This window comes from Oreochromis aureus, linkage group 2 (genome assembly GCF_013358895.1).
Source record: "Oreochromis aureus strain Israel breed Guangdong linkage group 2, ZZ_aureus, whole genome shotgun sequence".
Classification (NCBI taxonomy): Eukaryota; Metazoa; Chordata; class Actinopteri; order Cichliformes; family Cichlidae; genus Oreochromis; species Oreochromis aureus.
Window position 1 is genome coordinate 6,059,064 of NC_052943.1, and position 27,581 is coordinate 6,086,644.

Sequence of the window (27,581 nt, forward strand, 5' to 3'; positions counted from 1 at the left end):
TTGTATAGCGCTTTTACTAGTCCCTAAGGACCCCAAAGCGCTTTACACAACCAGTCATCCACCCATTCACACACACACACACACACACACACACATTCACACACCGGTGATGGCAAGCTACATTGTAGCCACAGCCACCCTGGGGCGCACTGACAGAGGTAATACGGGATGCTGCAAGTAAATGGCAGAACCCACCGAAAAGCAAACATGCTAAATACAACTTCTTTTTTTTTTTTTTTCAGTTAAACATTTTTTATTTCATGGAAATACAACATAATTTCAAATCCTTTGCAGGAACATTGTTGTACATTTTATATTCTTTTTCTCCACTTTTTTTTTGTACTTCAAAACATGGTCACTTGTACAACAATATCATAAACAAAGCCTCATGTCACAAATGGAGCCATTGATGACAATAAATTACATTTGCCATGCTAAGGTTTCGAGATGACGCGCCGGTACCCTTCATTTTGACGAGATCAACCTTTAAATGAACCGCAAGTCAGACTTGAATAAATACGCTAAAAAGACACCGGAGTTACAAAAGAAACTTTCTTCATTCAAAACGGAGCAGAAAAAAGAAGGCTGCTTTGAGGAGGGTTACTTCATAATCATTTGTCTTTCTTCATAAGAAAAAAAATAGGGACTAATTTTTTGCATATTTTGATAACACTGCTAAATCTAAAGCAAAGAGTCCCACAATAGTAAATACTGACTATATTTAGGAAACTGCCCTTTAATCATAACTGACATTTTAGTTTATTACTTCTTTTTTTTAATTATTTGTTCCTTCGCTGTATGAGGAGAATATTTCATCTTCACCCATTCACACTCAAAACAGGTTAATCTAGTACAGCACTGTCTTTATACAACCTAGAGGTATTTTCTAATCTTTTTGTTCCTTTTTAACTCTTGAAAAAGCAAACACATTTACTCAGATGACTGTGTCTTTTTGCAAACTGTAAATAATATCACTGTATTCATATACAGAATATAAAAATCTTTCCAACAGACAAAAGAGGAGGAGGGGAGGGGACAAAACAAAATTTAAAAAAAAAACTACTGATGAGGTTTTCCAGTCAATAGAAGAGAGGCAAGTATTCAAAGGATGGTTAAATTAAAATATTAATAATTAAAAACAAAGAACAATTACGACACTCAACACTTCACTTTGTTCAACGGTGAAATTTACAGTGGAACTGGTACCGAGTAAAAGCGTGTCAGGAGGCCGACGAAAAACCAGGTAAACTGAAGGCAAATCAAAGATGCAGTGTACCTCCGCTCCTCTGAAAAGCAGGCCGTGTGTGAGAGTAATGAAAAGTATATAAACGCGTCATGGCAGACGCCTTGTATCATGGACAGTGGGTAGATTATTATACAGATGCATCACGATGAACAGGTTTGGGTCTTAATAGAGGACACGTGTAGAGATCGCACAGGTGTACTGGTGCCTGTGCGAGTACTGTTAGGAGACGTAGGATCACGTAAGAGCACCATGTTGGACTTAAATATATTTATATATATATATATATCTATATAATTTGGAAAATTTGTTATTTGTTGCGCCGTTTCATATCGCATTTTTTAAAATCAGATAGTCTAATTTTTGTCTCTTTTGGCATATGAATCAGTGGTCCAGCGAACAGGTAAGCAACTGAAGGAGTAAGAGAAGGCATGCACGAGTCTTGAGAGGGAGCCACACAAACGAGAAAATAAAAAGAAGAGATGTGAATATACACTTCCACCTCTGGGCTGCTCCGCTTCTCGTAAGAACCCAAAGACACTCATTCGTTTTAAATAGAGGAACAGTTTGAGGAGACGTGTCTTTGGATTCTTACAGCCAATGGGGAGCTATTGTGGTACCTTACACCTCACAAAGAGCAGTAAGAGGCAGAAATTAGCATCACAGCTAAGGGGAATGTGTCTTCACTTGTGTGTGTGTACAATTTTCAAAGGTCTTTTCAGCAAGTGGTAGCCAGGGATTGGTGTATAGGAGGCTGGAAACAGCGAACATGCTCCACAGTGGAACTGTCCGTCTCCACTGCCTTCATGTACTTGTTCAGGATGGCAAATATCTCATTGTTGAGGATCTGGTACTTCCTGATGCGATCCGCCATCTTCTTCAGCGGCTACGGAAGACAACATGAAAAAAAGGGATGTATTTTTTGGACTTATAATTGCAAGTCTTCAGCAACGAGGCAAAATTGAGGATACGCAGCAGATAACGTGTACCCACCACATTTTTGATGATCTCGTCCTTGCCATCCTGCCTTTGGACTTTGAGCAGGTGGTAGCAGAAGTCGAAGAGGTCAAAGCGACGCTGCTGTCCCAGCAGCACGATGATGGCACAGCCGGCCCAGTTCAGCCCATCCCCAAAGCACTGCCTGTAAGGACGAGCACAAACAACACGGGGAGGGGGTGGAGGGGTGCGCTTTCATTATGTGATGCACAACTCTCGAGATGTGACAAGTCTGCAAAACAATGATGCAACTCTGATGCAACAACGCTATAATGTTTCCAGCTGCTCTGGCGACACAAGGGAGCAACGCGCCATGGAAAAATCCTCCCTCTGTCTGCGTCCAAACTGCTGTCACATATACACAACCCGCCCCTTTCAACTTATTTATTTTCAGCTCTCTTATTCAAGGAGGGTGATGTAAAGGATGTGTAGCAAAGTGATATAAAAAAATTAATTAAGGGGAAGAAACTAAAGAAGTCACATAGTGTGTATTGAAAAAGTTTTGCCCAAAACTTTTCCACCCCTTTAACTTTTCTTCTGATTTGCCAACTTTAACCTTTTTATCAGAAGCAAAAAATACTCCTGGACCTGTCATATCAACATTTGCACCAAAATGGACCCCAAGAATAAAACAAAGCTTTTAGCTTAAGAAAAAAAGGAATCAGAAGCCATCAACACATGGCTGTAGGGAATTTAATTTTCACCATAGAGCAGCCGAGGACAACAGACACTCTTGGAATCTACCATTAGTTTGCTGATAACTGCAGACTTCCCTTTAATGACTTTTCTACTGTCGCTCACTGCTGTGCATTTCCTGCAAGTTTTCGCCACAAAAAGCGACTTTCTTTGCCAGGCGTCACTTACTCTGCCGTGAACTCGTGCGTGCCCACAGGGATGCAGTAGACGAACTGCATGGCGCTCCACAGGCGGTGGAACTCCATACACTCGTCGACATGCATCACACCGTTGGTGGGTGGAGGACCGCGCCACACCGGATCCTGCAGGAAGCTGCGGATTCGCGTTAGGATGACCTCGAACATGGAAAGGCCACAGCACAGGCGCTCTTTGGTCAGCAGGTCTCCCTCCCGCGCAATGGCAATTTGCTGGTAAAAAAGAAAACAGGCAGAGTGCTCAAGGGTGAAAATCTCAAGAGAGAAATCAGATCGTTCACTTCCTAGAGAATTTGCCGGGGGATTTTTGCCACTGCTATCCTCCTCTGTCGCTTGCTGCTAGAAACTTAAAGCTGATTACTCGGCTTTTTTTTTTCCTCCTCTGAAAATCCGCAGGCTTCTAGTATAAGTCAGTCAGCTTAAAGGATAACGTTAGGAGAGAGAAGAGAAACTTCCCCTCCAAAAAAGCCTAAAAAGTCTTTAGAGAATTTAGAGAATTGTGGGGAGGAGTGGCAGCAGAAAGAGAAAATTTTTTGAAGACCAGCTATGAAAATTCTGCAAATTCCCTTGAATTTATTTATTTATAATCAATAAAAAGTTAACAATGAAACACGCCTGAGAAAAGTAGGAGGAGGGGGTCGCATGATTAAACTGCAAGACTGTGTACAAAAAAAAATGGCTACCACATATAGTGCACCACCACCTCTTTTTTCCAACTTTTTATATATAATAAAAAAAGTATAAATATAAATATGTCCTTTCAGGTCTGCTTTCATGCCCATCAGAGGGGATGTTGAACTCACTTGCGGGGTTCCCAGCCTCTCAATTAGAGGCACGAGGTGGAGAGGGGCGTACTTCGCCTCCAGCCGCTTCATCCTCACCTCCAGACGCTCTCCCTCTGTGCGGCACACAAACACCAACAGTTGCAGACGTATTTCAAAAGAGAAGTGCTTCTGAGATCATCCCAAACTTCAAACTGCGAGTAATGTAATTTGCACCCGTCTGCTTTTTAATTCACCGCTTCCAAACTCGTTGTATACCTTTGATGTAGACTCTGGGAAGAATGTTCTGGAAGGGAGCGGCGTGAAGGAGGTCACACACTTCCTCCTGGGACTGAGATTTAAGCACAACACAGACAAACAGCTCATTTTAATCCAGGAAGTCGCCCGCTATTATTCTCTACGGACACCCTGACAAAGCATGCAGACAGTCATGAGGCGGGTTTTTGCTGAACTTCTTAATTTTAGTGTTTAAAAGACATATTTTTGAATGCCTAACATGAGCTCCGAACCACAGGTCTATGCTGACAGATTAGTCAACACAATGTCAGGCTTAGGGAGAGTGGGGAGATAAGATAACTGAATTAGAGTTTGGCTGTGTGGATAATGACGCTACGATTATCAAGCAATGATGACAGGCCAATTTTAAAAGGATTATAATTTGTAACACTTTAAGCACAAAATCCCATCTAGCCGGGTTTAGCGGCTCGAGGTCAAGTTTACAAACATCTTAATGAATCGAAAATGTCACGTGGCTCAGTGTGCGTTTTTTTTTTTTGCCATTAGAGACTAAGGGGCAATTTCAAGCGGTCAGAGCGGTTGTGGTGGTGACTGTTTGTCAAGACGACAAGGTACAAATCAAACAAAGAGCAGAGAAGCAGCACCTCGAGACCTCGGCTAAAAAACAAAAGAAAGAAACGAGACAGGCTAGAAGAAAAAGCCATGCAACACACACTCGAATGCACGCACACTTAAGAGACAAACAACACACAACTAGGCTTTTAGTAGACACACAAGTAAGTGCAATCAGACAGAAATGGTAAAACATCAAAAAGAGTGAGATCTGGGCAGCGTTCAGGCATTACAAGTGCCCAGAAGTAAAAGACAGTCATGGAGGCAAAAGTGCCGAGTTTAGCACAGGAATGTGCGATTATCTTTTAAAGTAGTTATGATTCAATGTAAAAAAAACATTTCCTGTGATCAGTGCAGCTTGATTGTCTGTCTCACTGATTTCCTGCAAGATTACCGAAAGCTTACAAGTTGAATATCATGAAACGTGTCGGAGAGGTGAAGCAGGAGCAACAAAAGCAACAAATTGTTGCATTTGTCTTAGCTGCACTCTTCAAACACTCTTTTAGTTCCACCTCATTCTTTTTTAAAAATGAAAGATGTCTCAGTGCTTTTGCTTCCATGGCTAATTGAAGGTAAACTGCGTGTGTGCCAAACTAACACGGAAAAAAAGAGAAACAACAGAAAAACAGCAGCCCAAACCAACAAGAGATAAAAGAGCAAACATATTTGGTCGTGATGTCATTTTCTGGTAGCCAATAGGAAGACCTAAATCCTTACCACCTGTGGTAGTTGCCAGCATGTAATGAAAAATAGGATTGTATTTCAGAGAAAAAAACCCTCACACACAATCAAAGATTAAACACACTTTGGGGCGAGTGGACTGGGAGCCTGATGGCTTCTGACCGTGGTGTTTGATTTAGCAAGTGAATCAACACCGCAAATTGGGTGGAAACCTTCAGGCACCCAGGTTTGTTGGTCACCCACATTAAAACAAGGCAGTCAAGAGAACTTCATTTCAGTGGTCCTGTTTACTGAGCGTGCTCGGAGACCACAGACAGAGCTATCAGAGGAATCTTTGAGAAAGCAGTAGTAAAAAAAAAAAAGAAAAAAAAAAGAGAGAGGGGGGCGGGGGTGTGCAATAATCACATTAAAGCATTATGGGATTTTGACACTTGTAAAGAGAAAAGTCCTACCAGAGCTTGCTCGATGAGCAGGCAGAAGAGGATGGCGTTTCCCACCTCCCTTAAGCTCTGGAAGACATCCGTCTTTAGCTCAGCATACTCAATGATATCCTTAAGCTGGTGGTGGAAGAACTCCAGGATGCCTGGAATGGCAGATAGAGGAAAAGACAGGTGTGATACGGTGCTCCATCTGCATTTTTAAAGACACGCTGATAAAATCTATACTCTCCTACAGTCTAGGAAGCAAGCGCCTGCTAATATCTCGTTATGTCATTGATAATCTATTGCTAGCAGGATGAAATGCGGTGATGTCAGCAGGTCCGCACGGCCTCTCTGACCCACATTTGGTCTGAGCATCAGGGCCTCGCAGCAGAGGACAAGAGGATCATTAACTGCTGTCAGTGAGATCACAGGCAGTAAGCCAGGTACAGAACTCAGGGTACAGAACATCAGTAATCTACAGATTACTAAGCCCTCCTCATAGGGATATCCCATCTGACTGCCTCTAATCTGCAACCACAGCTCTGGCTGAAATGCATTAAGGCAGGTCACGGAGTGCACAATGATGTAAAAGAATTAGGCAGGTAGAGGATTTTTTTGTGCTTTAATGGGACATTGTAGAGCTGCAGTGGTGTGAAAAACTGTTTGCCCACTTTCTCACTTCCTATTTCTTTCTAACAATATTTAAAAAAATAGGAAATCAGAAAAGGGGAAAATACTTTTTCACACCACCGTATATGTCTGTGTAGGCTCTCAGTCATCCAGCTCATGGTAGTGCCACTTTCCTCCTGGTATCCTAACTGTATTTTGTAGTGGTTCATATGTTGTTATCTAGTATTGTACTGCTTTCTCCAAGTTATGGCTGAATCTTATTCCAGTACTGTTGAATGTTTCCAAGATCTGACTGAAGCCAGAGGGGCTGTCTGTGCAGGCCTTGCTCCAATAGTGAGCGGCGATATCTGAACCTGAAGGAAAATGTGAATAAAACTGCTGTGCTATGGATCAAATAAATAAAATATCTGCATTACCTATAACCAGCTATGAATAGTTAGTGCACATTTGTTACAGCACTTTTGTTTTATATTTGTTCATTATGTAAAGAATACTGTGCAAAAGCCTTGAGCCATGCACGGTTTCTTTATATTTTGCTCGAAAAATAGGAAAATAAGTGCAGTGATTAATTAAAACATGTAAAAACATAAATGAAAATTTACTATGTGAGGCAAAAACACAGGGTGTAGAACTCTAACAAGCTTGAAAGCCAATTTTTGGTTTGACCACCTTTATTCTTCAACACAGGCTTCAACAGTAGATGGCTCAACTGAAAGGCCAGGCGCGTCTCTCAGCTGCAGTGTCAGGTCTTTGCTGGATTTTTTCTCCACTTTTCTAGTTTCCTCATTTTTTTAACCACACATCATGTCAAGATATAACAAGTTTTTGGATAAGAGCTTTTTGGAAATCAATTAGTTCGTGCAAAAACACTATTTTATGCCTGTCAAACTGTGTTCTCTTTGGCAACTTTCACAGATTCAGCTATGAAAGTGTCTTTTTGCCTTTTTGTGACAGGCAGCTGGTAACAAAGCGCCTGAAGATACAGTTTAAAATTGGTTCTTTGCTAAGTTCTCTGTTTTGCGCCTTTTATATTCTTGAAAGTGGCTCAAAAAACAAACAAAACATGTCCAGTGTTCAAAGCAAAACTCTGAAACATCCTCAAAAAGCGTGCAGAACATTTACTCAAGAAAGTAAATCAAATAATTTTTTTAAATGAGGGTTCTTTGCACAGTACTGTAGGCGCATTAAAGTAGTGTGAGGTTATTCTGACGCTGTGGTTTTCAAGCTAAATGATCTGCGCTGATAAAAATCTCATACTGAATGTGCTAATCCGCAGCCTGTTTATCATATTTGACATATAAACTCATGCTTGCTGCTACACAGCTTGATTAGAATGGGATTAATTTTTCAGATATATTTCAACTGAAATTGTGGCATGCTGGTGGCACCAAAGTTCACAGCAATCAATCAGGTACTGTTCAAATTTCGAGTTTATGTCGGTCAAAGCACCAACCAATATGTAGACCATTTAGTTACCTTTTCTTTTTCTCTGATTGCCTCCTTATTCAAAAACGGCTTAATTTGACTTACCTGAAGTCAAATAAAGAATTATTTTTAAGCAAAGCGGACAAAGACAGCTCATGTGTAAATGTTAACTCAACTCCATGTGTGCTCCATTCATTGTAATTTTGGGGATTATAAACTCACCTGGGGAGCCGTACTCGTGGCGCGGTAGGCGGCAGATCTTGGGCATGACTTCTATCAGGGTTTTTACATACTGCAGTATGGTGCCCTGTAACTGTAAAGTGACAGAGAAGATGGATAGTTCACAGCAGGCGAGGGGAAGAGAGGCCACAAAAAGGAAGGAGAATAATAACTGAGGATCCAGCACACTGAGGGGGAGGACAGCATGCTTTTCAGGATGGAAAATGAAGATAAATACCAGGCTCTTGACAATCTTAAGCAGCTCCTCCATCACCACAGCGATGCCTTGGTAACCAAGGAGGTGGCAGATGGTCTTGAAGTGAGGCGGGCCAACAAAGTTTCTGTAGGAGCTGTATATGTGGGAGTATGCGATGTTGAGAGGCTGAGAGGGAAAGAAGAAACAGACACAATGTTATTCTGGAGCAAGAGGAAGTTTGCTTTACACAAAAAATGACAAGTCTTTACTATAATATCGCAGATGGTACCGCACCTTAGACCCATACAGGTAGTAAGGCTGTACGTTGGCTGGCTTGTCTCTTTGAGGCTCCTGGGTGAAGGGAATAGCCGTCCGTACAAAGCTGAACAGAGGGAGACGAAAAAAGGTAAAGAAAAAACATAAAACGTAAAAGCAACAAATCAAATATATTCCTGCAAACCAACAGCGTGAAACTGACCGGTTCGTGGACCCGTTGTAGCAGTAGTTGGGGAGGAAATCAAAGTTGAGTTCCCAGAAGACATGGAGAGTGATTCGTCCGTAGGGGGCGGAGACATTGTGGTTAGCCTCGCGGAACATGGCGTCAAAGCTGTCCAGCGTCATGTGCTTGGACAGGAGGCGGTGGGTTAGCCTGTTAACCTCCAGCAGCCATTCCAACTCCTGTCCAGACATTCAGTGTGAGAAGGATGGACACAAAAATAGATTGCCAATTTTCACTAGTTTGCCTGATGTTTCAGCTCACCACTATAGAGGTAAGATCCTCGCTCTCAAAACGGCTGATGGCGTGGTCCAGGGACTTGTACATTGCTGCAGAGATCCTCTGGGTAATCAGACGGTTCAGGTCAATCGAGCGACCCAACAGCTGCGTGAGACAACAGGGATGGATGAAAAATACAGTGTGACAGTCAGATTGGTGGTTAAATAAATACCGATACAGCAGATGACCTCGAGCATGTGTTTTCATGTTTCTGCTACCTGCACGTGTCTCTGTTTGAGCAGCGTCTCGTAGCGGTTTGATGGAGGGTATGGGATGATTACGCCGTAATTTTTACACTCAGCTCTGAAGCGCTTGTCTAGGAGGACACTGCAGAACACATGGCATAAGAGTTTGTAAAAGTCTGCAAAGAGTGCTTCAATATCTGCCAATAACTCTAAAATACTTTTTTAAAAGTCACATTTTCTTTTTTACCTTCCAGCCATTGCTTTGTAGTAGGCAAATATCTGATCTGCTAGCTTGTAGACAAACTGATCAAAGCAGAGGTTTACCTGAGAACAAAGCAAAGAAAATATTATTAGATACAAGATTCAATTCAAAGTATTTATTGTCATGTGTCACTAGAGAAAAAGGCATTTCTCTGTCCAATGAAATTCTTTCTTTGCTGTCCACCCACAGATGTGCATTAATATATACAATAGAAATAGAATATAAATAAATGAAGACAGAAAAGGAGACAAAATATGGAGATTTGAAACAGAGTTGTGTGCAAAAGAGCTATATCCTAATATGCTGGCTTAATATGTAAGATGACCTGATGTGCAAAAAAAAAATAGTCTGATGGCAATGGGGAAGAAGGAGTTGTTGAGTCTGGATGTTCTGGATTTCACACTTCTGAACCTCCGCCCCGAGGGCAGAAGTGTGAACAGTCCATGTTGGGGGTGTGTGGGGTCTTTGAGGATTATTAGATTAGATTTATCCCTTTAAATTTAAATGAGAATACTTCTAATGGTGGCTATTAGACCTTACCTCAGCCTCGATTTCATCATAAAGGAACTGTTTCTTGAACTTGGTGAGAGCGTAGTAGCCACTGTCATTATACAAGTCTAGAGGGTACAGCACATACCTGAGAAGAGATAGTGGGAGTTAAAATACTGCTCTTTTTTAAAGTCATAAACACATTGTGTTTAACTGATCTACTTCTTACTCCATCATGGAAGGCTCCTTGGTCTCCAGGATGTGGTCAGTGAGGATCCACGGCATGGACATCTCAATGGGGAACTGGATTCTGCGGCCCATGGTGAGCTCCAGGAAGAATTCTCTGAACCAGAGCTGGGACAGGTCACAGCACTGCTGCAGGGCCTCTGGGTGACAGGACAGTCGCAGGAAGAAGGAAAGGAACAGCAGAAAAGATTGGCAAGCATTAGAAATGTTTGCTCTCATTGGTCTCTCATTGCCTCAAAGGAAGCAAGAGTAAAAGCTGTTATTAATGTTAGCTGATGCTGTGGAGTATTCATTCACTTCTCTTCTGGTTTTTCCTTTGAAAACTTGGTCTGTTTGAACTTTCAGATTTTCAGCTCACCACTAAAGTTGAGCAAATGTGTGAAGAAGAAGGACTGCTTGTGGAAGTCTTCTATGGCTGTGACTATGGGTCCATCAAGGCTGCTCCGAAGAGTCTTCTTGGATCCACTCTTGTCTGCTATTAGGGATTCCAGCATGGTGCGTACCATGTACAGCTGCGGAGGAGAGAGACAAAGGTTAAAATATAACAAAGTGAAAACCTCCTTATTACCAAGCAGCAACCTGGGTGAAAAATGAAGCCAGTGTAGAAGTGTAAAAGGAGCCACTTCCACAGGCACTAATGTACCGCCATACAAACAGATGAAACAGAGATGCAGGCTTTACAGCCGAGCGCTCATAACAAGCCAGATGGCGTCTCTCCTCTTTAGTCTGGAGGACGCGGTGTGCGTGTTCTCAAAAAACGAATTAAAAACTTCGATGAATCTGACCACAGAACCTTTATTCAGTGATTATGAATGAACTTTGGCGTAGAGAACATGCTTCTGGATCGTGCTCTTCTTTTTGCACGATCGCACTCTAACCTGCGGTTAGCAGGTTGCAGATAGCAACTGTGTTCACAGACAGTCATTTCTGGAAGTGTTCCTGGGCCCATGCGGTGATTTCCATGACAGAATCATTCCTGTTTTTAATGCAGTGCCACTCAAGGGCCCAAAGATCATGAGCACCCAAGAGCAGATGGTCTGCCATTTTTGAGACTGGTGATGGCATCACATTCAAAATATGCTAATATTTTTTATGAAATAATAAAATGTTTCCATTTAAACAACTGATATGTTTAAACAGTGGTGTATATACATTTTACATTCATTGCATCAGATGAATATGACTGCACAAAAGCTCATGTGACAAACCATTATTACTCATTTGAAACCTTCATGAAACACGACTGTCGCCGTCTAATTTTTTTTGCGTGTTTTGCAGCATGTGTTCAATTCACAAAACTTATTTGCAGTACAGTGGTCCCTAGTTTATCGCGGGGGTTGCGCTCTAAAAATAACCCACGATAGGTGAAATCTGTGAAGTAGTCAGCTTAATGTTTTTTTACTAGATGTTTTAAGGCTGTAAAACTCTCTCACTACACACTTTATATGCTTTTCTCGGGAAAGGTACGAACATTTTCACACTTTTCTCTCTTGTTTAAACACTCTCGAAGTTCAAACCTTCTTAGAAAAATAAGTCCAGTATTATAGAAAGAAACCAAAGATCAAACCCTGTTTTCAGGTCCACAACACGGGAATAGAGCAGCTGCCAGAGAACTCAACATTAATGACTCAATGGTACGGAAGTAGAGGAAGCAAGAAGAATGAGTTGAGGAAAGTTTGACTTATCTGACTGTTTTGTTTCACTTAATGCGCCTCATAATCCGAAAAATACGCTAACTTCTACCTTCCTGTAACATGTCCAGAAGTATGACTTTTTGTGCGATGTTTAGCTTTTTCCTCTGCGTTTGACGGTGCAAAACGTTTCGTCGACATTTTTGCGTTTGTTGGGGAGAAAACTTACAAACATATAGTACAGCACTTCAGAGTCACACTGCTAGCAATCGAAGATTTATGTAAATTTGACAGGCTGAACGAATTCTGTACTGTACAGGAGAGACGGCACGGAGGAGATTGATTGACAATGGTCTACAGCCAATCAGGACGCAGAACACACACACACACAAAAAAAAGCATGAAAAATTGCACAAAAAAAAAATCCACGAAACAGCGAGGCTGCCAAAGGTGAACCGCGTTATAGCGAGGGACCACTGTAGTTTGAGAGAAAGCCTCATTTCTAATTTAAAGATAACACCTTTACTCAAACCCACACCCCAAATCTATGTATTTTAAAAAGTCATAACCTTCATGAAAATATATGAGACCCCAAACAGTTTCAGTTTCATTTAACTGTCCTGCTGATTACGCGGTTTCCCCCTGGGAACACTCTGCAGCATAACTCACGTAACTCTCACACCACGTGTGTATTTTCAGGTTTTGCAACTGCTAATAAGAAGTTAAGCTACTTTTAAACTGTAAAAATCTCACTAGTTTCAAAGATAATACATGCAGATCTAAATGCTTTCACTACAGACTGAACACCATTCCTTAAGCACCCTTGTTTCACGTCTCACCTGTGTGCTGGAGGGTCCGACGGCTCTACGAGGCACCTTGATATCAAAACCGCCTTTCGGGTCCTTCTCACCCCTCAGACAGGGGTCATTTGGAGGTTCCCTGGCTCCTTCCCAGTCACAGACAGTTTTTCGAATGGCCTGGAGAACACTGCAGAAAAATGTAACAATACTTAGTCTGTTGTTTAGTCTGAAACAAAAGAAACAGATGCATTTGTGATTGCATCATTTTTTGTACCTGATGAGAACGTTCTTCTTCTTGCGTACAGCCTGACGCAGAGGTTCTCTAAGGGTCATTTGGGCAAAGTCCTGCAGAGCTGCGTAGATGGTATTCCTAATGGCCTGGTTAAACACCGACTCCATTCGGCCCATCAGAACCTTTGGGACACACAACATCGTTTATTGCATCACCTAATTTTTTATGTCTTAGTTATTCTCTATAAATGCAACTATAAATCAACTATATATGAATATAGTTTTTCCCCATTTCACTGCTTTAATGTCACTTGTGCAAGTTGCATTTTTGGAAATAAACTAGTGAAAACTATGCTTGTGGAAACCATGCAATCAGCTGAAGTGCAAAAAAATACACAGACCGTGAACATCAGTGAGAGTGCTACTCATATTTCAATAATCTTTTACCTGCAGCCCTTTGATCATGGCAATGACCTCCACCAGGGCAAACTTCTCTTCACTGGTGTAGTTGTAACGTGTGGCTCGCTCATACTCCTCCGCCGTGCCTGGACAGTCCTTATTACAGAATTTATCCGTGGGATGTACCAGTTTCCATGAGTACTGAAACAAAGGAAAGCTATAATTAGATCAAAGGCAGAACAATCAATAGCAAAAAAACAACCCCACCAAAAAGAAAAAAAAGTCACATCATACGTCCAAAACCCACACATATTCACACTGACGGCTCCACAAAGCATTTTCCCTACCCACACAGGGATGCAATCAATCCCACGCTTTACTCACAACTTCCATGACGTGCGTGCTCCACTTAGACAGCAGCTGCAGACCCCTCAGAGCCAGGTCGAACAGCTCCCTGTACTCCTCGTCTGACTTCTGGCTGTCCAGGCCCGAGCCGGTCACCACTTCACTGTTGCTGTAGCGCGCCAGCTCGGAGATGAAACGGATGTGGTCATCCCTGATCTGCACCATCTGCTCGCACAGGTTGTACTGCGGAGAGATGCTGCTCTGAGTGCACGTCCACCTGGGCACAGATGGAAAAAGAGGGTTGGGAGGGAGTGTGTGGGAGTTTGGTCATCAAGGAATTTTACTTCGGCCTGTAGTTGTAGTGGTGGAAAAAAAGAAGAGTAACATCCAGATTTCTGTAAATTACACCGGTGGATGGGTTTGCTTACTTGGACTTGTTTTCTTCATAGTGTGCGCTCGTCTCGATGTAGCGTGACAACTCGATCTGCATGTCTCCAAACAGCGGCACCACTTGCAGCTGAGAAACAAGAGTGAACGCCTCACTTCGGGGATAAACACAACAAAGCGTGTAATGGGAAAAAGAAAATGTTTAAAAGCCCTTACTTTGAAGAACTTGTCGATCTTGCTCAGGTTGATCCTCTTTTTGGCATCTAGTTTATAGATATTACTCACATTCCCATCCATCAGGTACAGACCAAAGCCCATAACCTGTCAAAAAGAAACAGAAGGGGAAAAGACAAATTGGCAAAAAGACACCAGAAAAAGATCGTTTTGAAATGTTGCGAGCTGGCGGGGGATAACGATGTCAAACGCGTGCTTACCTTAAGCAGCATGTGTTTCTCGCTAGGCGTCAAATACATTTTGTTCTCGTAATAGTCTACACAGATGTTGACAATGTCTGCCAAAAGCTCCTCGTAGCCGGGAATCACCTCCAACTGTTGATGCAGGCACTGCACGGAGAAAGGCACGACACAACAGGTCACCTTTAGTTAAACAGTAATGCACTGACAACACAAGAAAGGAGGACTCGCTGTACCCTGCGCGTACGTGGGATTAAGCATCGACAACAAGACAAATAAAATAAGAAATTCGCGAAGGACCTTTTGAACTGTGATCGGACGCGATTCAAGAGGACCAAAAACCAGCAATACGCTGAGCCGTAACACTAGCAGCTGTTAAATCTGAATAAGCAGACTTTCAATGAGAAACTTCCTGCCGGGTCAGCGTTCAGCAGGTTAAAGGCTGATTTAGGTGAGAACAGCCACACTAATTACATAACAGCTCATCTGCTCTGACTAACATTCAGGCAGCAGCTCTGTGACACCTTGAGCACAGCTGTGAGTCATTCATTCGCTGAAGTCATTATCCTGGAGCAATCCAGCTCAGCTGCTGTACTATCATCAGGATATTTCATTGTATTTGCAATAAACCCCCAATTAAAATGTCTATTCTCACAAAGATGCACTAAAAAAAAACAAAAGAAAGATGGAATCTAAGTCATATTCAGTCTTTTATTAGCCACGCATAATCCCCGCACTGACCTGAGTGATCCTGTTGTGGTTCGCTAAAAACATGGAGAGATTCTGAGACTCCTGGATGGACTGGGGATCAGCCATCTTCCTCAAGAACTGAGCTGCCCTAGAGGTAGAAGAGGAGAGGAAAGTTAGTTTGGCTCTGTAGCGTGGGAAAAAAACTAAACAAAAAATGTACATTTGGATCTCTTTACTTAGGGTTCACTACCGTTTGTAGGCAGAGTGATCGTTCTTGACGCTACACTTCATATTCTTCAGTTCGTCCAGCACTGCGAACATGTTGATGAATTTGCCCAGAGTGAGCAGATAGGCCTCAGACACAAAGTCTTTCCTCCTCTCGGCGTGGCACAGACGCTTCACTTCGCTACAGAAGCGTTCTATGGCTTTCCTCTGATAAAAAACAAACAAAAAAACAGCTGATTATCAACAGCACTATTATTAACGAATACAGATGCATAAAAAATGTTTAAAAACCCTCCTGTGTCTCTACAGACATAAACATATGTTGGTCTGTTTAGTGCTTTATCAGACAGTTTCATTGATCCAGTTTATATAATCTTAAAGTAGGATCTTACCTGGAAGTACATGAACTTCATGAGCTTGGTCACTTCGGGCTCTAGCACTTCCACCGTTTTCTCGTAGATCTCCACTCTGTTGGGCTGCTCGTTGCATTTCACCTAGCAGACACAAGATGGTGCCATCACACAGCCTGATCTCGCAGCAACAGTGCACCACATGTACTTTCACCCAGTCCAGGTAACATATTAGCTGCTCCGATCCCCCGCGACCCCACCCCACTCCCATCTTTTTGCGCCGTTTTCCCAAAAATCGAGATTACTAAAAATTTTCACGTTTAAAACTGTAAACGTCAGTTTTGGGGAACTTTGTTACATGTAATGATAAAATCATCGAGGTCACACTGCAGACCTGAGGGGTGTACTAGGAAACAAGATTAGTAAGGTATGCCCAGTTTAAAGTATGAGTTCTTTCTCTCTTTTTTTTTTAACCCGTCTACATCACCATGGCAACTAACACTGAATGCTGACCAGGTCCAGCTTGCATGGTCCTAATTTGCTGCTCAGTCCAGCAGCTGACAGGACACAGATGAGTGAATCGATCAGCCAATTTGTAGACTTTTAATGCTTGAGAATATTGAATGTGTGAAACTGATTTCATTTTCATCTGGCCACAATTTCCACATCTCCAGAATACGGGACAGAGTGAGTCCCGACTGTAGCGAGAGCGACTTAGCCAGTTTACAGTTCATCGGTCACATTAGATATAAACAGCACTAATGAGGGCACACTGAGTAGGACAATACGAACATACTAGTTCTACAGCATCCTCCACCCTTGATTTATTTGCAGTGTTTGAGGTTTGATTTTTTTATAGTCTTTATATTTCCTTTTGTCACATGTTCCTCTGGGAGTTAAGTGGACACAAGAATTTCACTCGCATGTACTGTACCAGTGTACCTGCACATGTGACGTGACAATAAAAATGATTTGATTTGATTTGATTTGGGTAGCACTTGAGGGTCAGTTTATGTGAGCGTGCACAGAGAAAGTCTGAACGAACAGAAAAAGGCGATAACCACCCGCTGTGACGCCTCTGACTGGGGTTTAAGGTTTTGTTGAGCCAGCTTATGTAAAGAAAGCCTGACTGTGTTGAACTTGTGACTACACCCCTTTGTTAAGGCAAATGCTTTGCAGTCCAATTTGATTTGAATTATTTACGTAACAGGGTGGTTTCTGATTCCCCCCCCCCCCTTTTTATTTATAGCTAAAAATACAGCTGTCAGTGAACCAGAAGCTCAGCTGCAGGCGGTGTTGTTTCTGCTCTGTAGAATCACCACCGCCTGCAGCTGAGCTTCTGGTTCAGTGGCTAAAAGGTGCAAAGTTAGGCAACCCAACTACCAACCCACAACGCAAGCTTGGCAACGTCTGCCTTTCATACGGCCTTTCTGGGTAATTGTTGCTTACAGTGAAAAGGCAGTATTGCAGTTTGAATAAAACTCTCTTATGATGGTTTTGCATTAGATCTAAAGGTTAAGATGTGAGGACAGGAAGGAAGGAAGCGATCATTAACCTGGGGAATGGCTCTGGAACAGCTTCTCCATGTGTAAAGCATCACAGCATATTCATGTCCTTCCTCCAGCATCTCATTCTGTAGAAATAAACAGAACAAAGACTTATTTAATTCTTCATGCACAGCTGAAGTCACGACAGGACTAGATACCTCAACAAGCTCAAGATTATATCTACACTGCTGTGAAAAACTATTTCCCATCTTCTTTTTTGCACATTTGCCACATTTTTTTTGTTTCAGATCATCAAACTAATTATTTTATTAGACAAAAATAACCAGAGTAAATGCAAAATTCATTTTTTAAATGATGATTTTATTCATTAAAACAGTAAATATAAAAATGACCCAACCGTACCTGGCCCTCTGTGAAAACCTAACCTCCCCCATTAACTGTTAACTCATTAATTAACTGTGAATTCAATTTCACTCGCCACACCGAGGCCTGATTACTGCCAGCTCTTTGAATCAACAAAACACTTAATTAGAACCTGTCTAACAAACTGAAACAGGCTAAAAAAAAATCTCATCTAGCAACTCATCAAGCTTTGATCTCTAAAAAATGAAGAACCGATGTAAAACACTGAAGTCTGGACAGGGTTACCATGTCATCTGTAAAGGTTTGGGACTCCAGTGAATCACAGTGAGAGCCATTATCCACAAATGGAGACAAAACTTTAAACCAGGCAACCAAAATTACTCCAAAAGCGCATCGATCACTCATCCAGGAGGTCACCAAAGCACCCAGAACAACACCTGAAGAACTGCAGGCCTCACTTGTCTTGGTTAAGGTCAGTGATCATGATTTAAAATTCAACAAGAGGAGACTGGGCAAGAACGTCACCTGTGAGAGAGTTCCAAGGTGAAAACCACTGCTGACCACAAAGAACACAAAGGCTCCTCTTACATTTGCCAAAAAAAGTCTTGATGATCTCCGAGACTTTTGGGAAAATCTTTTGTGGGCTGGCAAGACGAGAGCTGGACTTTGTGGAATCTTTGAGTGCCGTTACATCTGGTGTAAAATCAAAGAGAGAATTTCATATAAAGAACATCACACCACCAGTCAAACACAGTGGTGGAGGTAGTGTGATGGACTGAGGCTGCTTTTTTCTTCAGGATCTGGATGACTTCAAACCATGAATTCTTCTCTCTACCAGAAAATCCTGAAGGAGAATGTCCAGCCATCAGTTTGTGCTCTAAAGCTTAAGCACATTTGGGATATGCAACAGGACAATGATCCAAAACACGCCATGAGAGCACCTCTGGGTGGCTCAAAAAACAAAACAAAAAAAATAAAGGCGTTGGAGTGGCATAATCACTTAAACCCAACTGAAATGCTCTGGCATGACCTTAAACAGGCCGTTCATGCTTGAAAACCCTCCAATGTGGCTGATTTAAAACAGCTCTCTAAAGACGAGTGGGCCAAAATTCCTCCACATTGAGGTGAAAGACTCATTGCTAGTTATTGCAAACACTTGATTGCAGTTCTTGCTGCAGCACACTTAGGGGAAGTTTAGGAGAATTGCTTCTAACACAGGGCCAGGTAGGTTTGGATAGCTTCTTCTTCCCTAAAAAACTGCAGTTGGTACTTACTCAGGTTATCTTCGTCTAACATTAAAATCTGTTTGAACTGTGACAAATAAGCAAAAAAATAAAAGATATCTAAAAAGATATCTGGAAGGAGGTGAATACTTTTTCACAGTACTATATCTTAGTCATAGACATTCTGCAAAGCTACTAAACACATCACACATCTCAGATTAAACCCACATTCCAGGAGTTGATAAATATTTTAGCAGGGAAACATTTCATCCTCTCAGAAATAGGAAAGACAGATTCCTCTATCCCTGCGGCTAAAGGACGAGTGCCCCCAAATAGCCTCGCCTCAACCTCAATGGGACTTCCTCGTTGAACCGGTTAAATAAAGCTCTACTTCCCCTCTTCGACAGTCACATCACATTCTCTGTTCATTCACAATCAGGGGAGGGATGTTTAGTGCTCGGCTGCCTCTCTGATTCACCAGCGTGTGAGTGGAATTTGTGTCTGCAAGAGTGTGCGTGCGTTATTTGTATGTGTGTCCCGCCACAGGCCGAGCCAAATCCTAACAAAAGAGCCAAATGATAATCAATTCACATGAAACAAGGCTCTCTTTAAGGGCACGAGGCTGCTTCCCACAGTCTGCTTTGTTTTTACTGAAAGAGGAACAAAAACTACTGAGGTGAGACCACAAAAGACTGAATTTCACTAGTTAGCTATTAAAGAAAAAAAAATAAAAACAGCGGGATGGAGAGCAATGCCGTGGTGTTTATTTTAGTAAGCAGCGCCGCAGGTCTCACCATGCTGGAGTGGACTGTGGCTTGCTCGATGTAACGGGCGATGCCAGTCACAAAAGCATTCCTGTCTTCAAAGTTGGTGTCAAAATTCGCCTGCCGAAGGAGAGACAAAAAAGGGGTCAAAAGGCTGTACACTGAACACGGCCAATCAGCTGGGGGTGATGGTGGGTGGCGGCGGCGGCGCTGTGAACGAGTCGGTACCTGGTACATAATAGAGGAGGGAGGGGGTTCAATGCACGGCTGCTGGTCCGGGAGCGGCAGCTCCTCCAGCAGGTCCACGTTGGACAGAGCATCCTCCAGGGTCACGTGGGTCGTCATGGTAACGAGGTGTCACTCAAACAACGCCCCAGGCTGACATAGACAGAAAGAGAAAACAGAAGGAAAGATATGAGTTAAAGAGGCACCGCAAAAAGGAGGAAACGTGCTTTGTGATTCCCGAAACAGAAGGTCTCACACGAGGACTTCCTACTGCAGTTTTACACATATACGTCGGCAAACGGGTCAAAAAGTTACAGGTGAAAATGACTTGGTCAATCACGACACAATACTTTCTGCAATAGGCTCTGTATTGCACTGACATATACTGCAATTTGGGGTGGCTGTAGCTCTCATCTACTGATGGGAAGGTTGGTGGTTCAATCTCCGATCTTTGCTCCGCCAGTCTGCATGCCAAATGTCCTTGGGCACGATACTAACCCCAAGTTGCTCTCTGGCGCATCACGTACTTACATAGAAAGAGCTTAGAAAAAAGTGCATGTATAAATGGGTGAATGAGGCATGTTGTATAAAACACTTTAAGCTCTCAGTCCATTTATCACCTTTTTTCAAATGTAAATTATGTCCTTAAAGTTATATTTTGTCAGTATCTGTTTTTTTTAAACTGTGAGTAAAACCTGCCATAACAAAGAATCAAGTCTGCTATCAGTCTGTGATTGCATCAGGTCAATCACACACTCTGTCAAGCTAAATGTGTCTTTTCTGGTTGGCCCGATTTATTTAAAGTTTGCTCAGCTAACATTATATCAGGAGGTGAGCCCTCTTGTTAGTAGAGTAGCATTCCCAGAGTATTTTCATGTATGTGTTTCTTTTCAAATAATGATAAAATATCAGTATTTGGTGTTCTCGATACAAAAAACCAAACCGATACATGATACTGTGCAGCACAATGAACCTGGGGTGCTTGTCTCAATCGAACAGAAACGTCAGGGGACAACTGATCAAGAAATTAGTGAATAAACAGATAAAAATGAATGAGCAGGTTACACTCTAGCAATTCAAAAGCATTCTATAGTCAGATACTGCAGGGTTAAAGGAGACATACACCAGACACTGTCTTGGCATGTCTAGACAACTTCATTTCCTCCCATGAAGCCGTGTTTTGGTGCAGAAAGTGTGTGCATTCACCCTGCACCTGTATCACTTGGGGGGAAGAAAGGGGAAGAGGCCCCTTGCAGTTTCCTTTTTGGCTTTTTGCTTGACTAGAAGCATATCTGAAGAGCATAATTCATAAAATGCCAAGACCTGGAAAATGCCATTGATCTGCCAAAAAGCAGAAAATGCTTCAAAAAACAGTGACATTTCGACAGCAAACACAAAAATGCGTTATCTTGTAAAAGCGGCATTGGCAAAATCTGCTTTCCTGTCAAACTCATAAATTGCTGGTGGCTTTGTATTTTTTTTTTATCAACTCAAATAAATATCAGGTGGTATATATGAATGCATGATTACGATTTCACACCAACGTTAAAAACTGCACAGTCTCAGTATGGCCCTCTCCTCATTATAAACCCTCGCTCAGCCAAAGCAGCGTGCGCCCATCCATAAATCATGTGCCTCTCAGAAATGTGTGCTTTACGTCTGACCCGGCTGACAGCACAGATAATCAGCTTAATATTCACAGCCAGCACAAGCAGAGAGGAGAGGGTGAACACCAAAATACAAGAGAGGGGAAATTTTTTTTTAAAAATCCTCCAATAGTTACCAATGGGAGGACGGGGCAACTTTAAAGGAAATAAAGAATCTGCAAAACCGTCATTTTGTCACGAAAAGCCAACATAATGAGTACGCTGGCTCTTGGTCATCGGTCATGGTTGAATGTGCAGTTCTAACTAATGATCACAAATGATCTGAAAAGAAAGTGGGTGGGGTTTCCTGTCGTATCAGACTGTGACATTTTTTTCACATGGTAAGCCACCAGTCAAACAGCACCGAGTTCTCAGGCCTCACCCAGCTTCCAAAATACATGCACACACAGTAAACATACTTTATATGGGTGCTGCAGCTCTGTATACAGTTTACACTGCAATACAAAATGAAGAAGAAGAAGAAAAAAAGAAAGAATGTGGCACAAGTGGGTAAACGGTCACTTGGCCTCTTTAGTTAGCACTTGTGGATCAGACCACACGGGCTTTCAAAACTCAACCTTTATTTTGATCTGAACTAAAGACCCATAAAGTTTCGTGAGTGTATGTTGTGGTGTTACAACACCACAAAAGAAAAAAAAAGAAAAAGAAAAGCAACTACCAACCTTCTGTCACTATTGCAGTACTTCCAGCTATCGCGGGTGTCACCAATATCAGATTTTACCATGATCAACACACGTAAACACACACGTACACAGATAAGTATAATGATTACTGGATGCTAAATGTAGGTTGTTCCACTTCCCGTTTCTGCTATGTGAATAACAGCTTCTTTAGTTGATTATCGGTGACATCATTTTCCATTATGGTATAGCGTACCACTCATTTGCTGAGCGTTATTGCCCTTTAACTGCTCTTTTTGTTTCTGTTCCACTGTTTTAAGTATGACGTTCAATTTGGACACGGCGGTTGTGAAACAGATAAAAGCCGGCAGTTTATCAAGGATGTTGTGTGTTATAAGGTGTGTACCAACTTATACTCTACACGTGTGTGTGTGTGTGTGTGTGTGGGTGTGTGAGAAACCCTTTTTTTTTTAAACGTCTGAGGATTTTGTCATCTTGAACAGAGTGTTTCCTGTATTCTTTACACTGCTGTGCTGCTTTACAACCTGGATGCGCACACTGTCTGATTCTTTTAAGACCCGGTTGGTTATTTATAACCGTTCGGCATACAGAAAATGAAACACGCAGCTCGCTACAGGGGCTTTGTCGGGCAGACAAACACGCTCAGTGCAGCTAAAGTCCCATCTGTGCATGCAAATACAGACGCGCTCTAAAGCCTGGGTTGGCTGAACAAACTTTCCCACCCTATACCGGGCTCTGTTAAACAGTTGGTTTATCTGTCTGTCTCTGTGTGTATGTGCATCTTCGCCCAGCAAAAAGGGCCCCTTCATTCCCTTCTGGGCACTTGGAAACCTAGTTGAACAACCAAAGAGGGCCAAACGAGGCAACGAGACAACAACTCGCTTCACAAAACTCACACAGTAATATTCCCTCCCCCCCGCCGAGTTCACGTTATAACTGCAGCCTCTATACATGAAGAGCTGTGGTCTGACATCCTCGTGACAGCACTAAACCATGAGGTGGTGAGAAGATCCCAGAATATCATGAATAAAGCAGAGGAAAGCAACGAGATGCAGTGAGAACATGGAGCGTGATGTAACAGGCAGAAAAAAAAAATATGATCATTCTCCGCTGCTAGGCCTTTGTGTAATACATCTTGCCCGAGAGGAAGACAGAAAGTGAGAGAAAGTGTGTCAACTCCGGCCTCGCACCACTCCATGGGATCTCCCACCCAAGGCTAGCTTTGTAATACACAGCACATTCATCCACACGCAATAAGACGATATGTGATCAGCATCAAAGGCAGGCACAATACCGATCTCGAGCATTTAGTCACGCATGCGACCGTTTAGAAAACGTTCAGCGACACCAACTAACTCTGCGGCTAAATGTGCGTTCCAGCAGCGTCTGTGCAGAGCATCCTGTGCAGGGGACGGTGTGTGGCTGAGGTGTTTCACAGGCTGGTTGTCATTTCTGAAAGCAGCACAAGAAGAAGAAGAAAAAAACCTGCTTTCATCTTATGATTTCTGTGATGTCATGCTTGCAGAGATGAATACAGACTAGGGGAAGAACAAGAACCTGCCTCGCATAACCATCACCAAGCTTGGCAAGTACAGACAGCAAACGAAAAGTAAACCAGGTGTATTTAGTTGTATTTATGTTGGCAACTTTATGAAAATACATTTGTAAGCGGTGATAATAATAACTTCATCTGACTGCTACAGTTCCACAACAGCTTATGCTGCTTCCCTTTTCTTTGTCTAGTTCGTTATTTATATCTAGACTCATTGTCTCACTGTGCTTTTCAAATCAGTCAACTGCAAAATAGTTGTACTTGTACCCTGAATCACTGAGCTGTTTTGGGCAAGTAACAGTTGTGAGGTGGGACCTGCACAGATTGTTTTTTCCTCTTTGGACGCGTCCCACAGGATTTACATCTTGGAAATCTGAAGGCCTAATCAACAAATCGGACTCTTGCAGAGCAAATTGTTCTGCTAAAGGAGAAAATGTGCTGAATGCTGTTGTCTGCCACAATGTTTAGGTAGGTGATAAGTGGAAAAATGAAACTCACATGAATGATAATGACCCCAAGGTTTCCTAGCAGAATGCTTCCCTGATGATCACACTGACTTATTCCAATATTCTAGCTTATGTACCTATATAGCTTTCCCAGGTAAACACTGCACACATATAGCCGCCCACATGATGATTAATCAGAGCAGCCCACCATGGGCCACTTCTAATGCTCACATGCTTGCGGTGAGCACAAACAGGGGTCAGCATCATGGCCAGAATTAAGTTTCCAGCGATTTGTGCTTCAGCTCTTCAAACAAGTAAGCCTTTTCTTCCAAAAAAGCATTAACGAGCCTTAGTACCTGACAAAGAAACTGCCGTTTCACCAAGTGGATTACGTTGCATCACTTTTTGGTAGGCCCTAACTAATGCATACCAGGAATACCCCACAAAGCCCTCTGTTTAGGAGATGCCCTTAATTAGTCTTCTAGCTATCACAATTTAGCATTTGCACAAGTTCTTACTGTTGACCAGTTTACTGCTTCCAACACATCTTTCACAACTGACTACTCAGCTGCTCCTTAATATACTGTGTGCTGAAGAACTCTGGAGATATAAGGATGTTTAAATGTTAATTTTAACCAATATAATAGAATGGAACTGGTATGAAAGCAGCACATTGGCATTGTGGTTTGCACTATTGCCTCAGTGACAGAATGTCTGGTTTGAACTCCAGTCTGGGGCTTTTCTGTTTGGAGTTTGCATGTCCTCCTATGGGTTGTCTCTAGTTACTCCAGCTACCTAACCCTAACCCAAAGGCATGCTTGGGTTTAGGTTAATTGGTGATTCTAAAATGACTGTAGGTGTCTCATATCAAGAATCAGCCTTAACCTGTTTCTTGCCCCATGACAGCTGGGATAGGCTCCAGCCCCCCTCACTACCCAAAACATAGCAAAATAGATAATAAGCTAAAGGATGTAATTCAATCTTCCCTTTTAACGTTGAACTGCCTGGTTGCACTCACAGCATAGCTCTTAAAAGGAGAAACGGGGATGAGACGAATTCATGAGTCAAGTTTAACCACTCATGATTTATTCTCAGCCGATGTATTAAACAGGGACATGTTAGACAGCTCCATTTCTAGCTTTATACTGGTTTAGACCACATTAGCCTGACATACAGCCGGTAACTAGCCTTAGCAGTCCAGACGTCTCTCCGTGACAATAATAGGGGGATGCTGTGGTGGTGTTTAGGTGTGTTAGCTAATTGTCTTTTTTTCCTTCTAATTTTAAAACATGACAAACATGAACATGACCGACTTCATGCTTCCTCACAGTAAATGATTTGATGGTTTTTCACTTCAGATGGCTGCAAGCCAACTTTCGTAGAAACCAACGTTGAATTCACTTCAGTAATGTAAATAGTACTTGAGTTGCAACTAATTATTATCTTACTATAATGGTCGTAGCATATGTACGTATTGACCCTTAACTTCTCTTAGACACAAATGAATCTGTAACTTACTATGTAAACTGTCTATGTTACCAGGATTATTAACATCTATGTAGCTTTTGGGAACTTTTTTTTTTTAATAACAGTCAAATCTTTACAAATTATAAATGTACATGAAGTACCTGACCTGAAAAATGAACACCATTATATGTATGTTGCATGTATGTTGTTGACATTTCGTGTATGTTACGTGTATGTGGCTGACATTACGTGTACTTGTTAGTCGTTGACATTAGATCTACACTACATGTACGTTGTTGACATATGTGTATGTTACATGCATGTTGTAGTTTTTGGAAATACATTTTGCTTAACAGATTTTAGTGCCATGGTACTCTGGGTTCATTGGAATGTACATCTGTAAATAAGTGTCAATCGAGCAGTGATGCTACTAATACGAGTAATTGATTACTTTATCTTATGCAATGAATATGTATTTTGCAAGAAGAAGAACAATAAACCTATGTATTTATTTATTTATATTTTAGTGTATATGAAGAATACTTTTTGCCACTTGACTATATACAGTGCTATCATGAACATAAAAAATAACATCATAAATTAACGTGTGTGTGTGTGTGTGTGTGTGTGTGTGTGTGTGTGTTTTAACACATGAGCGAGGTTACGAAGCACCGCAAGCTAATATTAACAACAATACTTGAATTGCAACAAATTATTCTTATTAATACTACTGCTTCTATTAATACTGACAATAATAATAATTATTATTATTGTTATAATTCTTAGCAAATTACACTTTCAGTTAAAGAAACACTCATTTTAGTCAGTCAAAAATGTGAAGTTTTCCCATAAAACTATCATAAACCTAAAGAAGACTTTAAAATAATCCTAATTTTACCTGACTATTAATGGCACCAGGTTTCCTTTTCATTGTGGTTTTATTTTGCAATCCTTACTATTAGCAGAAGCAAAGCATCAAGATTCAAGCATTACATCACTGCCTGTGGGTGAGGGTCTGGCATACAGATTTACAGCTCAGAGAGTCTGCAGCAATGGCAGGCTCATATTTCTACCCAAACTGGCAGGTTCGTCTGTAGGAGAGAAATGGAAAGGAAAAACATCTGGGTTTACACTAAGCCTGTCTGAGACGGAAGTGGGTGAACCTGTCATTTGAGCACCAGTAACGGGCCTGCCTGCCTGCCTGCCTGCTGGTGCGATAGCTGTGAAACAATCCTGTGCATCTCGCCATGCTGTGGCCCGTTAGTCGATTGGAAAGAGGGGAGAGGACCTTTAAGGAAAAATATTAAAAAGCCAGAGCATCGTTGTGAAACCGAACAATCTGAAACACCAAAACGTTCTTTTTTCGCTCTGTGCAGCGAAACGGCTGTTATCAGGTCAGAAAACCGTGGAGCCTTACGTGCTCCATCATTCATCAGTGCACTTGCCACACAGGCACCCTCTCCTCACCCCACCCATCTCAGCGTGAGCTACGATGCCGATGTAAGCTAACGGGGATCCCATTCATGTGCCACAATTATCCGCGATAAAGCGGGGCGCTCGATCCCAATCAAGTCCCTCCTATTTACAAGGATCCCCCTATTGTTACATTTGCGCACGGACAGATAAGTAAAGGGAAAGGATGTAAAATGCGAAAAGGAAGAAAAATAAAAAGAAGGGGGGAAAACAGCACTCCAGTCTCCAGCCATCATCACTACCCAAAGCACATCACCAGCCCCGTTCATCTTCTTCGCTGCGTCTGCATCCATCGCTACTTTTTGCCACATACCTGAAAATTGCATGTCCGTCCGGCGACAAACTAAAGCGGGCGGACCGTGTCGCGGTCTGCGACGGCGATCCAATGTTTCCTAGGTTTTTATTTTATTTTTTTCCACGTCTTCTATGTCGACTGATGCTCTAGTTTCGCCCAGTACCAACCCGGTGCTAATCCACCCCACACAAAGAGC

General features: G+C 42.1%; 1 protein-coding gene across 2 annotated transcripts; it reads right to left on the bottom strand.

The window, feature by feature from the left end:
* Nucleotides 1-224: 224 nt before the first annotated feature.
* cyfip2 (cytoplasmic FMR1 interacting protein 2) lies at nt 225-27,568 on the bottom strand. 2 transcript variants are annotated; one of them, XM_031733353.2, is made up of 30 exons: nt 27,404-27,568; nt 19,848-19,997; nt 19,650-19,739; nt 17,317-17,394; nt 15,804-15,905; nt 15,437-15,618; nt 15,238-15,334; nt 14,518-14,646; nt 14,300-14,404; nt 14,125-14,213; nt 13,736-13,973; nt 13,400-13,552; nt 12,996-13,135; nt 12,761-12,908; nt 10,649-10,802; nt 10,274-10,430; nt 10,096-10,192; nt 9,541-9,617; nt 9,327-9,435; nt 9,094-9,213; nt 8,812-9,011; nt 8,628-8,715; nt 8,376-8,519; nt 8,141-8,231; nt 5,894-6,024; nt 4,170-4,242; nt 3,933-4,027; nt 3,104-3,342; nt 2,237-2,384; nt 225-2,129 (listed from the first exon to the last, which is right to left on the bottom strand). In XM_031733353.2, exons 2-30 carry the CDS (start codon nt 19,962-19,964, stop codon nt 1,962-1,964), a joined length of 3,759 nt encoding a protein of 1,252 aa, XP_031589213.1. In that variant the 5' UTR covers nt 19,965-19,997; nt 27,404-27,568; the 3' UTR covers nt 225-1,961. The 2 variants fall into 2 exon arrangements, with proteins under 2 accessions (XP_031589213.1, XP_039472017.1); XM_039616083.1 differs by lacking the exons at nt 15,238-15,334; nt 15,437-15,618; nt 15,804-15,905; ... (2 more) ...; nt 19,848-19,997; nt 27,404-27,568 and adding an exon at nt 14,797-14,950 and having other exon boundaries at nt 1,962-2,129.
* Between the last annotated feature and the right edge of the window lie 13 nt (nt 27,569-27,581).